At 39.6% G+C, this 13,983-nt stretch overlaps 1 protein-coding gene across 1 annotated transcript; it reads left to right on the top strand.

Annotated features, from left to right (window-relative positions):
* The first annotated feature begins 418 nt into the window (after window positions 1–418).
* On the top strand, window positions 419–1,964 carry LOC103712638 (transcription factor MYB1-like). Its single transcript, XM_008799216.4, has 3 exons — window positions 419–667; window positions 873–1,002; window positions 1,094–1,964. Exons 1-3 carry the CDS (start codon window positions 535–537, stop codon window positions 1,698–1,700), a joined length of 870 nt encoding a protein of 289 aa, XP_008797438.2. The 5' UTR covers window positions 419–534; the 3' UTR covers window positions 1,701–1,964.
* Window positions 1,965–13,983: the final 12,019 nt, after the last annotated feature.

Below are 13,983 nucleotides of genomic sequence, written 5' to 3'. Positions count from 1 at the left end.
ACACTAAAATGTATGAGCATTGAAGTAATGTCTCATTCACTCTAATAAGAAATTTACTCATTTTAAGGAAATGGCCAATGCAAGATTTAGTCACTGCACATAAGATGCGAAGATGTTAATGTTGCCAACTAAACTTACACCATTCGGTTGGCAGTGCCACCCATCTCTTATTAAGCAGAAGTCCTAAGGATTCCATCCTATTGATGACCCACCTGCCACATTTCTCAAAAAGAGAAAAACGCTCGAAGAGTAATAAAAAAAATCTCAATTATTTTGCATCAAGCCAATTTCCATTACTTCTTTTTATTTTTACTGTGACTTTGAATGAGTGTGCAATTATTGGGCTTGCTGCTTTCCATGCATTCTCTGCAACGACCTCACTTACGGAGACTTATATAAAGGTGCCACCACGTTCTATGAAATCTCACCAAGCGAGACCCGCTTCCCTCAAGGAGGTCTTCTTCGCAAGAACTTCATTCTAGAGATGGCTACTGTTTGCAGAAATAAGATGTAGGATGTGAGATTGGAAGAGAAATGGGTAGAAGACCTTGTTGCTCCAAGGTAGGACTCAATCGAGGAGCATGGTCTGCTTGCGAGGATAGGATCCTCGTCGATTACATTAAAGCCCATGGCGAAGGCAAATGGAGAGACCTCCCAAAGAGAGCAGGTGAGGAGACTAAACCATATGGCTCTTCCGCAGCACTCTGAAGGAACATTGATTCGTTCAGCAGAATTTCCCTTAACATTTTGTTACCTTGGTGTTTTCGCTTACGATGATTTGCTTTCGATGAACGTGTCCCGCATCACTTCGACATTGTTCGATTTGTTTATCGTGATGACGCTTTTCTGTCTTTAAACTAATGGATTCGCAGGGTTGAAACGTTGCGGTAAGAGTTGCCGGCTCCGATGGTTGAACTACTTGAGGCCTGACATCAAGAGAGGCAATATTTCCCATGAGGAGGAGGATCTCATCATCAGACTTCATAAACTCCTTGGCAACCGGTAGAGATCGAAAAATAGAATGCCTGCATTGGTTCGATTTGTGATCGATTCATATTCTTCTTTCCCAATATAATTATTTTAATCTTTGCAGATGGTCGCTCATAGCAGGAAGATTGCCCGGCCGAACAGACAATGAGATAAAGAATTATTGGAACACTAAGCTCTGCAAGGAGGTGGAGGCGATCCCCAAACAATTAGATGCGGAGAAAGCTCCTAGTAAATTAAAACAGAGGAAGGCAATGGCGATTCTAGAGACAGAGGCACCTAAAGAAGCAGAGGAGCAATCTCATCCTGTTATTCGAACCAAGGCCGTGAGGTGCACCAAGGTATACATTCCACAAGATCAAGATGATAGGATGGCCGGCCGAAACCCGGAGCCTCGTACCAATGAGCAAGCGCCGGCACCAATTCTTGAAGACGTTGACCCCTCGAACTTTTTTGCGGACTTTGACATGCAAGAGCTCTGGTTGGAAGTTCAAGGTGACGATCTCTCGCAAGTTTGCATCAACGAACCCCGAGACGATGGCGAGGGAGTTCATGGCCTAGAAGGAAGCGACAAGATGCTGTCACCCTGCTACGACCATCCACGTCATTTTCGTGGAGCCATGCTGGAGGAATGGAGGGGTGGTGATGCTCTTCAGCCCAATCTAGCCTCGGAGCTTAATGCCTTGGCTTCTTTATTAGACCTTGAAGAGTAATTAATGGCAATAAAAGCACTGAAACATATAGCCTTCTTTTCTTATTTTCCCTTGAGGCCGTCTTCCATGTCCCTTCCATGACCCCCTAGCTTGTATCTTTCCATTTTGTCCGATGAAATGGAGGTCACCTGACACCGTTTTCCTTGAGACAAAATGCATAAATAAATAAAGAGGCGTTCCCGTCTATCTTACTAGAGAAGCAAAGAAGGATGTCTATTTTAATATAGGAGTAAATATTTTCATGTCAATACAGTTTAACGTTGAGGGTGCGGACTAGTACGGTCAATGAAATCTTTGGATGTTGGTATCAAGAAATTTTTTTCTTTTTTTTTTGTTTGATGGACATGAAAGAAGCCTCAGGCTTCCACCAATTTTTTTATTAAGTGAAACAGTGTCATTGCATAAGAAGCGGGGAAGTTACAAGTCTTCTACTCAGCTCCTGGTGATCTTTCTCTGTTTTCCGCTTACACAGGCAACCCCAGGACCGGAATGTTTAGGTAGCTCGGAGGAGTGGATAATGAACTGTATGCTTGTTACGAAGGAACACTCTCTGGTGGTTCTTTGCACGCCAAATTTCAGAGCAGATGGAAGCAGGAAGTTGATCTCCGGCACGCCTGCACAGCTGCAAAATGGTTCTGTGCTCTCCGTTCTGTCCAAAGTTCATGAAGAAATTCAAGGCCAATCTCTCATTCTCGGCTGGATTTTGATAGTGTTCCATAAACTTTTGGCAAACGGGCATCTTGTAAACTGATGATTCACAGGTTCTGTACTGTTACCGCAGAGGGAGCAGCGGGCGTTTGTATTCCAGCCCATCTTTGCCAAGATTTCGCATGTGTGGATTTTATGTGATAGCTACGTTTTCTTTGAGCCAATGGCCAGCTTAAAGAAAACCGGGCCCATTGGTTCACACGTGCCCTGCATGTGCTGGGTGGAGAGGAATATTCCGATTAACTACTTCTGCACATCTCTCGAGGCAATGAAACCCACTCATGCTTTCCTCCCCTTTTCAAACAAAGGTCTTCTCAAGCTCTCAATTTTCTTAATGACCCAATGAGAGAGTTTAAAAATGGATATGAAGTAAGAAGGTAAATGCCGACGACCCTTCCAAGAGGATAATCTTGCACTGATTTTCTCAATAAGTGGCATTCAACAATATTTGGGCAACCTTCTGTCACAAAGGGATAGGCCAAGATAGAGAAATGGAAGGGCACTTTTCTTGCAGTTCATCCAAACTACAAACCTAGAAGCATCATAATCATCTATATTTACGCATAAAATGGAGCTTTTATGAAAGTTGATTCGCAGGCTTGAAGCCTCCTCGAAAGCTAACAGAACAACTTTAGATGCCACAATGCTCTCTTTCTTTCCTGCACCAAAAGAAAGATTTTATTTTGCAAACGGCAAACATTTGATACCTCTAAATTCCTCCTTGTTGCCAATGCCTTCAATCAAACCCAAAGTTCCCGCCTGCTTCAGGAGTCTAGAGAGCACATCAACAGCAATGATAAAAAGTGCCAAAGAAAGAGGATCGCCCAACCTCAAGGATTCAAATCCTGCCCGCTCTGATTTCAACTACAATTTTTTCTGTTTTCGTAAAAAAGAAAAGAAAATGCACCTGAATGCTTCATGAAAAAGCATTTTCATTATTATAGTCGATTGCTTTTCTTAAAAACAAAATGAAAAAGAAAAAGAAATTTAAGGGTTATTGAAAACTAATTAACTAATTATCTACTCGTCAAACTAACAAGATGATTAGCCTTTTTAGACAATAAAAATGGTCCTGACTCGTCGGGCTGCCAGACTTGCTATGGTGAACCGTAGTTGCTGTCATACAAATATTTTTTTTGATGTAAAGAGGAGGCAGAAAGGAGCCACTTGGATTTTATTGAAGATTAAGAGGACCAGATGCGAGACAAAGAATCTAAATGGCTACAAATATAGATTAAGATAGACTGCTAATAGCAACTCATGCTACATAAAATATTTGGCCAATGCTAATATCACTGCGACTTGACATTCTAAACTTCAAAATAAGCAATCTGCACTCACACACACACACGCATGCATGCAAGCACACAAGCATGTGCACACCAAAAAATAAAATAAAATAAGAAAAGCTAAACTACATTAAGATATAGTGTATGAAATACTAGACAAACTTATGGTTACAATTTTTTTGCACTAGTAAACATGGTGTAAGATTGCATTGACTTATTTAACGTTTAACTAACACAATATGTTACGGATGGTTGAACGTTGGAAGAAACAGTGCATGTCGCATGTGACTTTGACCGTCTGTTGTAGGATATGGCGAACTTGAAAACGTAATTGGAGCTCGTAGCTTTGGAAGGGGATCCAATGGTTGAGTGTTATAAGCTGAATACATAGAGAAAGAAATTCATTGACAAGATATGAGGGGTAGGTATGGACCCAAATGAGTCACACTGACTGATTTCTCAAAAAAGAGAGATTCACAGATTAATATAGTGGTTGTCAAATTGGAGTATGCTTCCTGTGCCCTTCTAGTGACTTAGAGTCCGGGGCAGGTAGCATACCATTCATGATGCTAAATAATATGTCACAATGCGTTACAATGATAAAGCATTCATGATGCTAAATATACATAGCACCACAGAGAAGGTCCAAAACCGTTGTAACATCAGTTGCAATATCGTAAAGGCTGTTATTTTAGCGCTTGATTCAATGCTGCACTTTGGTGAAGGATTTGGGCCGAGAAAGAGTACTGACATTTTCCCAAGGCAAAAAAAAGAGAAAAAGATTACTAATGAAGTGATGTCTGATTGATCGTGTTTAGATAATGTGATGTTTAGAAGATTAATATTATATAAGACCTTGAGAACAATGCTAAGCCAACAAAGATTCGGGATGTTGAGCGATAAGGCGACGGTTACCCACTGCTTAGAAATATCCAGAGGTTGGTGAAAGATTTTGCTTATGCGTATCGAGAGACAAACAGAATGACAGATTGAGTCTCCTCCTATGCTACTTACCATTCTGTAGAGGTCATGTAGATATGGTCAGATACCGCCCTCCCATCCTTATGCTATTTCATTTTTTTTGGCTTTACTAGTTGTACTCACGCTAGACTGATGTGAGCAATCGTTGTACCAAACTTTTTTTTTATTATTTTCTTTGTAGAAGAAAAATTGAAGAATATCATTATGACCATACATGCTAATGTTACTTGATGTACTCTTGGATATTAAAAGATCAAAGCTTTATACTTTATTTCATGGTTTTAGATTTTATTAAAATAATTTTATTCAAGAAATTAAGATGATTTGTCGTTTATACTAATTGGTTAAATTAACATCACTAGATTTCTTTAAAAAAAAAAAAAGCAAGTCACGTTGTCAGCTAAGGGTTAAACTTCCAACCTTTTCCGGGCATGGAGGATGATATTTCCCCTTAAGCAGATGGCAAGGGTGTTGGGGTTTGAAATTTGGTTAGCATCAACCCTTAAAGAGATGAATATAGGAAGAAGGCAACCTCTCAACCTATGCTTGGTAGAGATTTAAAATTATGCTTAATTTTTATTTTGTTCCACTATTTTTTTTTTTTTTTGAGCTTAATCAAGTGCATCAGGTACCTGTGCTTTGGTAACTTTACATGCTTTTCCATCTGCTCGATTAGTGATAATTATATATTTTTAATTTTTCTTTGCCTCATTTTTTGACTTCACTTTGTTGTGAATAATCTGTGCCTTGTGTATTCATCTTTGTGAAAATAAACCTCAAATCAAAATTAATTAATGGTTCTTGACACTTGAGGTGCACAATGCTTCTAGATTGCGAATTGAACAAAAAAAGGACAATGATGATCTGGCTCTGAAAGACGGGACAAAAATCCATTGCCGGTCAAATATCACAGTCCTCCAATTTTTTGGGAAGGGACAAAAATCTTTGGATTCTTTCCATTTCCAACTCATAGATTTTATCAGAACGTGTGACCTTTGTTGCTGGAAATTATACCAAAAATTAATAAAAAAGAGCCATGAGGGAAGGGACGTGCTGATTTAAGAAAATGTTCGGGATGAAACATCTTGCTTGAATTTTTTTGGTCTAATTTGTTTTATATTTATAGAATGAATTATATTTGTACTAATTTTGACATAATTTTAGATGCTATGAGTATCTAATTTGCTATCCTGACATGATGCTAGGATATATTGTCTCTAACGGCTACAACGTGACAGTATCTTGGCTGTTTCCGTTCTTATCTTGGACCACAAATTCGTGGGCGAATCACAGCCGTTAGATAAAACCATGTGATCCATTTATTTTTCCTCTCCGTCTTTTATGCTGCAATGGCAAAAGGAACGTTGCTCAGATCGCCGCCACGTCAACTTGCTAGTTCAATCCGATCCGTCAGTGTAAACAACGGTTCTCGGTTAGGTGGGAACGACGGCTATGATCGAGATCGGGTTTGCGTGGCAAAAGACCCGCACTTTTTTTTCTCGTGCTTTCAAAAAGAAGAGATTCTGCCCGTCGTTTTGCCCACAAATTATTGCCCATGTGCACGGCCACCCCATCAGCCAGAGAATGACACGTGTCGTTTATGTGGAAGAAACTCGTGCTAATAACTCGCCCTTGGCTCTCGACCAGGTGGAAAAGACGTGACCTGCAAGCGTCAAATTATGGAAACAAAAAAATGTTATGCATAGTTAGATCCGAGACTTAACCATCTGAATTTTTATGTTGAATTTGGGTTTTGATATGCATATCAAATTCTCCTAATACAAGGATCTCTCTCTCTCTCTCTCTCTCTCTCACATACACACACACCAATAAATGAGCTTAGCTAAAATTATGAATTGCGCTCATACGTATATAAGCTGAGCTTAAAAGTGGACTGCGAATCTTGGTTCTATTGCTTAACGACCAAGTTTAAACAAGTTCTTATTTGTTCCAAAAAAAAAAGAAGCTAAGTCCATTTACATATTTCACACTTGACCCCATCCACACTATCCATGATGGACTTTGTTAATCAGTGTACGCAAAGCATGGGATGGGGACATTTTGAAGTGCCCTATCTGGCAAGTGGGCCTAAATTGGTAACTTGATTTCTACTTTGCACCTCGGAACATACCTAAAGTGCACTAAAATTGGCTCATATTGCGGTTACATGTAAAAGCAAAAACTAAGAAAAAGGCCAAGTTTGATTCCACGTATGAAGCTCAAAAGAATTGTCAAGCGGAGAGTGCAATCCAGACTCAATGAAGCTAGGCTGAAGTTTTATCATTCATCTTCCAAGTGCCGGGTGTTTTTGGACTCGAGGAGAGGACATCAAATAATGGCAGGCATTGTCTCCCTTCCTTCGCGTTAAAATAGAGGGGGGTGGGGGGACTGCGTGGTCTCCCAAGATTCTTACGTTCGTATTAGCGTGCGAGCAGCATGATGAGATCAGACAAGATATACTTTCTTCTACAATGCGGACAGGAAAGAGACGGCTGAAAAGGAGTGCTCGATTTTAGGGCAGATTCCATCCATACGTCGAGAGTGACACGTAGAGAGATGTTTTTTTTCTTTCTGATGCAGCAAGCTACAGAGATGTTAAAGGCGACGGCACGAGAAAAGTGGGCAGGGGGGCATGGGAGATTGGTAGCTAAGAAACGTGATCATGGAGACTAAGCCAGTAAAAATGATGATGGCAGAGACTGATCAACGGAACAGTGCGAATATATGTATATAGATAGCAAAAGATGAATAGACGGGTTTGACGTATGTGAACATGATGGAATTGGGAATGGTTTCGACGAAGATGGAAACAACAATGGTAGAAAACGCGAGCCTCATTTTCCATCTTTTCTGTCATCCGTACTAAATTATAAGACAGAAGATGCCAACTTCAATTATATACGAAACTTAGCGATCATGGGGTCCGAAAATATTTTGTATTTCTTGATTGCATGGGGACCATGAGCGAATATATGGAATGAAAAAAAAAATTATTTTCTATGAAAATCATAATTTATGTCAAATTTATTTACTTATTAATTTTGTAAAAAAAATTATATTTGTATCTTTTGGGAAATGATCCATGTCAATTATTTTACTCCAAATTATGTTACATAGGTATATTATCACGCTCTGAATCCAACATCCGAATCGACTGCGTGATATGGCCGCATGCTCTCTCTGTTCTTAGTTGGTGGAGCGATTTGTTTGGTTAATTCCGTTAACAAATTAGACCTTAGCTTGCTAACTAGCTATGCTGATGCATCCCTCCACAGCCAACTTCTTAGAGGGACTATGGCCGCTTAGGCCACCACCAAAATTCTGTGATGTTATCCCATGCTAATGTATCCAGAGCGTAGGCTTGCTTTGAACACTTTAATTTCTTCAAAGTGACGGTACCGGAGGCATGACCCATCCAGTTAAGAACATGAGTGCATCACCGGTGAATCAACTAGCCCTGAAAATGGATGGCGCTTAAGCGCGTGACCCACATCCGACCATCGAGGCGAGCGCTAGCCCTGATAAGTAGAAGGGCGCGGCGGCCACCGCAAAACCCGGGGCACGAGTCCGAGCGGAGCGGCCACAAGGCCCAGAGAATATGCAAGGCCGGAAAATTTATTAACTGAACATTAATGATCTCAATTTATAATAAATAACAAAATTTGTACAATTACAAAATTTAATCATCCGACCGGTATCAGTAATAGTATATCAATTCAATCGTTCCTCTGTGATCCCAACCATAGCTAAATACTAAGCATCCTACAACTCTAGAAAGAAAAAAGAAAAGATAGTGTGATCAGCTTTACAGTCGAGTAAAAAATCATACACACCCACACCTTTATAAAAATAATAAATAAGAGATTATCAAATAATTATTACTTATATAAATTCAATGCCACAAAATACTATAATTATAAAACATCTATAGCAAACAGATATTTTTTAATGCAATAAATTACATCAAATAATTATCTCAAATTAGCATATGTCGAATCCGATAAGATTTAGGTTCTCAGCTTTAGACTACCACAACTATATTTTTGGCCCATGGGGGAGCATCATAGTACTATATTTCCAACCTGTGGCGAGATATCAACAATACCATATTTTCGGCCTGTGAAGAGGCATCAGCAACGTAGCTTGTCCAGAGCACACAACCTACAATTCAATTATATGCTTGTTATGTGAATATAATTCAACATCGTACTCTTTTACAAAATTCGATACACCAAGTATCAAAATCCATACAAATTAGAATCAGTAATACATGATACATTCTTTCACAAAGATTCATATATATTTAACAAATAGATATATAATAAACAATTATCACATACCACACAATGCAAAATCACTGATACACAAAATAGCTTATATATGGGTGATTCATATCTGGGAATTCTTACCTCTACCAGTTTCAGACTCGAGTACAATGAATACTGATTTACTCCTCGATCTATAAATTCAACGGCAAAGCATTCTGCTCAACACTTCTTTTTTCAAACAATTGCCCATCTACATAGCCAGATCTCAACATCAAAATAATCATAATTGTCCATGGTTTATAGTAGATGGTCATAACAAGGTCACACCAAACCTCCCACCAAAGGCCTCATAACACTGATTCGAGAACCCTTCTAGGGCTGCATAATGCTAGTTTAGGACCCCTCCCACGGTCGACCAAAACCCACATAATTACCTAGAACCTTCATTGGTTCGTAAGGTATCTAGAGAGAGAAAGAGATAAAGGAGAGAGAGAGAAGAGTGAAGAAGAGAGCAAAAGAGAGAGAGAGGGATGAAGCAAGAGAGAACCCATGGTTTTCTTCTCAAAAGAGAGGAGACATGGTTATGTCTCCCCGCCCCCCCAAAACAGCAGCAGCGATGGCGATGTCCCATGGCTAGCCAGTTGACAAATTATGGCTAGCGGTTGTGACCGACAGAAAAGAGAAAGAAAACAAACCGTGTAGAGCTTTCTTAGCTTTTTTTATTTTCAGATTCCAACTCGCTTGCCTGCAGTTGGGGCTTCGGCGTAGGCTAGAAATTGACATAGGGGAGGGCCAAAGGCCTGGGAAATGAATGCCGACAACGAACATAGCCAGAAAACGGAAGAACTAGAAGAACAGGAGAGGAAAACACGAAAGAGGGGCAGCTCAAATTCAGGCCATCAACGACGGCCTTAGGAACCCAGAGATAGGCATGGATGAAAGGTTAAGGTGGATTATCTTGTTCCGACGTCGGATCGATGGTGTCTTATCGAGAATGCCCTACAGTAAATCAAGAAGACTTGGATGGATCTTGTCAACGATTAAGAGCGAGATGCCTCGAGTGAACAGGGGAGGGGTTATTTGTAGAATGAGTCTAGGGCTCCGGCGAGCCCTAGATTCTTTGTGGTCGTTGGAGTTCCAAAAAAAAGCCAGACTTCTCAAAGGATTCTACTTCTTTTGTCAAACATGCAAGGCACGTAAGGTCAATTTTTTTTTATTTTTTTTTCTTTGCTTTAAGATTGATGCGGGAAAGAAATCGGTCCCGTCGGGGGTCCTTGTGCATATAGTTCTGAGTTTAAATGAATTGGATAAAATCCATTATTTCACATCATCTCTACATGGCAATGTCCTTCGTTGCGTGCTGACCTCTAGAGGTTCTTGTTTCGATTTGGTGACTCAATTACACCAGAAAACCTAGCGTCGGAGCCCCGAGAAATTTCATAATATCCAAAAAAAGCTATTTGGCCGCCACGGATTAGCCAGTTCTCCACTTGGGCAGTTGGCATCATTTGTTTCTTTGCTTCATAATTATTGATCCATTTGGGTACTTGCCAGGCCGCCTGCGTGACGTGCAAGGGAAAGTGAAACGAGACGACTAATCAATTCTACGGGCCCCAAATATCGTACTGCCTGCAGTGCCGGCGTGCCCTGCACTTCGTTTATCTCTTCCGTACGAGCCTTCAAGATATATATATATTATTACCACAATATGCATGGCTCCACCTAGATCATCGGATCGGGGTTAAGGAAAGGCACCGGGGAAAGGTCGAGTTGTACTAATCGGACTTCTTAAGATCCCTCTCAAGTCTCAATCGTTTGGTTGACGACCCCATTCAGTTCTTAATAGAAATATCCTGTTTCCTTTCACGTGCATAGCTTCACCCGCGCCTCGCCTACTCTGTTCTCCACGCATGGACCCTACTGTGGTCACCGGCGATAATGCGGCCTACCCATGTCCTTCTCATCCTCATCACCACTAACAATACTGCCCGCAATAGAGCCAGCGCCTTTTCACACTTCTTACTGCCTGGCCATTTCACTTTCTTAATCGCTCTCTCCTTTAAATTTATATCTTGCTTGCATCATTGATCGTCGTCGTCGTCGTCATCCCGTTCTAATTATTTCTGGTCCAATTCCCTGTTGCTTTGTAGATCATTATCACCTTCCAAGCCACTCCCACTATGATCATCAATGTGATTCGCTTTCCTGCAACTTCGTTTGAACCTCAAGAGAATCTAAATACAATTACCCAATGATGAGATATCAAGAAATGATGAAGTAAATTCTTGCATAAAAAAAATAATAGCTGAAACTCTATGAATTGATTCATCGAAAAACATATTTTAAGCAAATTCGATGTAAAATACAAAGAAAACCTTTTTTTTTTCAACTCACATTTACAAATAGTTCTTCCAAAATTCAATTCTTCCAAGAAGAAACTTCTAATTAAAAGTTCTGTTGAGTATGTCTTGAGTTTACAAGTTCTATAGATTGAGTCCAAATCGACTTAAGATACCAATTTAAGTCCAGACCAACTTAGGATACTAGTCCGAGTCGAAATCGACTTACTCTATTATATATATTTCTTTTAACCCCAAGAGAATTGAGCAATTGAGTATCCTACGGATCGAGTATATTGGAGGCCACGATTTGTGAAGAAATCTTGTACTCTATAATCTTCAATTGTTTTTATAGTGAAGCTTTTGCATCGTCTCTGCCTATGGAAGTAGGTTAATAAATCCGAACCATATAAATATAATGTCCTCTTGTCATTCTTTTGTTTTTTCCCCTTCTTCTGTTTTACCTTCTTGTTTTGTTCTTCTTCTTGTTTGTTGCAACAAGCGGTATCAGTGCCTTGGCCCTTTCGATTGGAGTTTCGTGATGATAAGTGCAAAATTTGAAATTGGAAAGTTCAATAGCGCAAATGATTTCAGTATCTAGCATATTAAGATACGAACTCTTTTGGCGCAACAAGGGCTGTGAAAGATATCGAAGGTACGAAGTTAACGGATAGTGTATTTGATGGAGACAAGGAGAAGCTATTAGAGAAGGCACACAATATAATTCAATTATGTTCGACAAACGAGGTGCCCAGAGAAATCCTTAAAAAGAAAAGAGTGGCTAGACAATGGTTAAAATTTAGGAGTAAATGCATGACCAAGGCACTCACAAATAGATTATACTTGAAGCGTCAACTCCAGCATTTGTGCATAAAAAAAAGGTACGTCCATGAAAGATCACATAGATGAATTCAATAAAGCTATTTTGGCTTTAAGAAATATCAGTGTTTCAATTGATGATAAATATCGGACCCTTATTCTATTGTGCTCACTGTCACCTTCTTATAAGAACTTCGTTGATATCATGTTGTATAGTAGAGAGTCTCTTTCAGTTAGTGATGCAAAAGTCCATTTGATTATGTCCATTTAGACTTCCAAAGTTCCTCTCCAGTCATATCCATGAGTGGACATTGTTATTTTCTTATGTTCATTGATGTTTATTCTAGAAAGATCTGGATGTATTTTCTGAAATACAAAGATAAAGTGTTCGTCAAATTCAAACAGTGGAAAGCCTTGGTTGAAAAGTAGACGGGAAAGAAGATTAAGATGTTGAGAACTGATACTGGCTTGGAGTATTGTTCAGGTGAATTTGACAAGTTTTCCAAGAATTAAAGCATAGTGAGCCACTGCATTGTACGAGTAATACTACAGCAGAATGGAGTTCCAGAATGGACGAATAAGACACTCATGGAAAGAGCTCGTTTTATTCTCTCAAATACTAGACTCGACAAAACTTTCTAGGTTGAAGCAGTTATTACAGCATCATATATGATAAATCAGTTTCCAACGGCAATTGAGTGCAAGATTCCACATGAGGCATGGTCCGATTACTCTGTTAATTATTTTAGCTTGAGAATATTTGGTTGCCCTGCATATATTTATGTGAATGATGGTAAACTCGAACTGAGGGCAAGAAGATGTACACTCCTAGGTTATGCAGATAGGGTAAAGAGATATAGAATATGGTGTATCGATGATTCTACATCATCCAAAATTGTTATTAGAGAAGATGTTACTTTTGATGAGTCTGCTATGTTAAATTAGAAGAAGAAATCTGTAGACAATGTAAGTATAGACCGCAAGCCAATAAACAAGTAGAGCTTGATGTTGAAGCTTTAAGAAGAGTGTCACAAAATCTTCTGAGTCGGCCTGATAAGACAGATGTAGGATTCTATACAAGATGATGCGCCACAACAACAACAACAACAACAACAGTATAGTACTGCTACTAGCAGAAAGAGGATGCAATAGAGCTTGTTTTCTTCTTCTACAAATGTTTCAACATGGTATCAGAGCCACCGATCACCTAATCTGCCACCACCATCTTTTCTGTCATTATTGTGGCCATCGTTGTCATGTCTAGAAGTTTTGAAGGCACCTATTGCCAATCTATCAATCTCTATTATCGAGTGAATCAACACTCAAAGATTCTTTATTTTCTACTCCTCTTTGCCACTTTTTTCTTAGCTTCAAATCTTCAGTTGACTCTCCTCACCATCGCGCAGCTTCTTTCTCTTCATCTCCGGTTTTATTTGCTGTCTCCAGCTCCTTCATCATCTAGTTCGAGGTCTCCTACTCCTCTTCTATAGTGCCTCTGTATGTAAGGATTGTCAACCTTTAGTTGCTTTCTCTATAAGCTCTATCCTCGCTGCAACTATTATCTTCTTTGTATCTTAAGCATGTCTTGGTTTTAGTTTGAACTTAATAACATGCTTTTCTTCCTTTGTTCCCTTTGGTCACAAGTTGGACCGTGCTGTTCCAACGAACTAAGATTACCATTCTAAGGACCACCACTTCGAGTGGGCATGGCTTTGAGCTCTCGCTCCTCCTACATCAAAGGGTACAAAGGAAAGAGACTTGGGAAAAGGTAGAGTTACACTAAGAGGACTTCTTAAGATCTCTCTTTAACACAACACCCACGTTTCTGCTTTTCTAGGTCTAAGCGCTAATTCTATATGAATATAAAGCATTCCTTAAG

Source organism: Phoenix dactylifera, chromosome 6 (genome assembly GCF_009389715.1).
Source record: "Phoenix dactylifera cultivar Barhee BC4 chromosome 6, palm_55x_up_171113_PBpolish2nd_filt_p, whole genome shotgun sequence".
NCBI lineage: Eukaryota > Viridiplantae > Streptophyta > Magnoliopsida > Arecales > Arecaceae > Phoenix > Phoenix dactylifera.
This window is presented reverse-complemented; position numbering and strand designations above follow the sequence as displayed.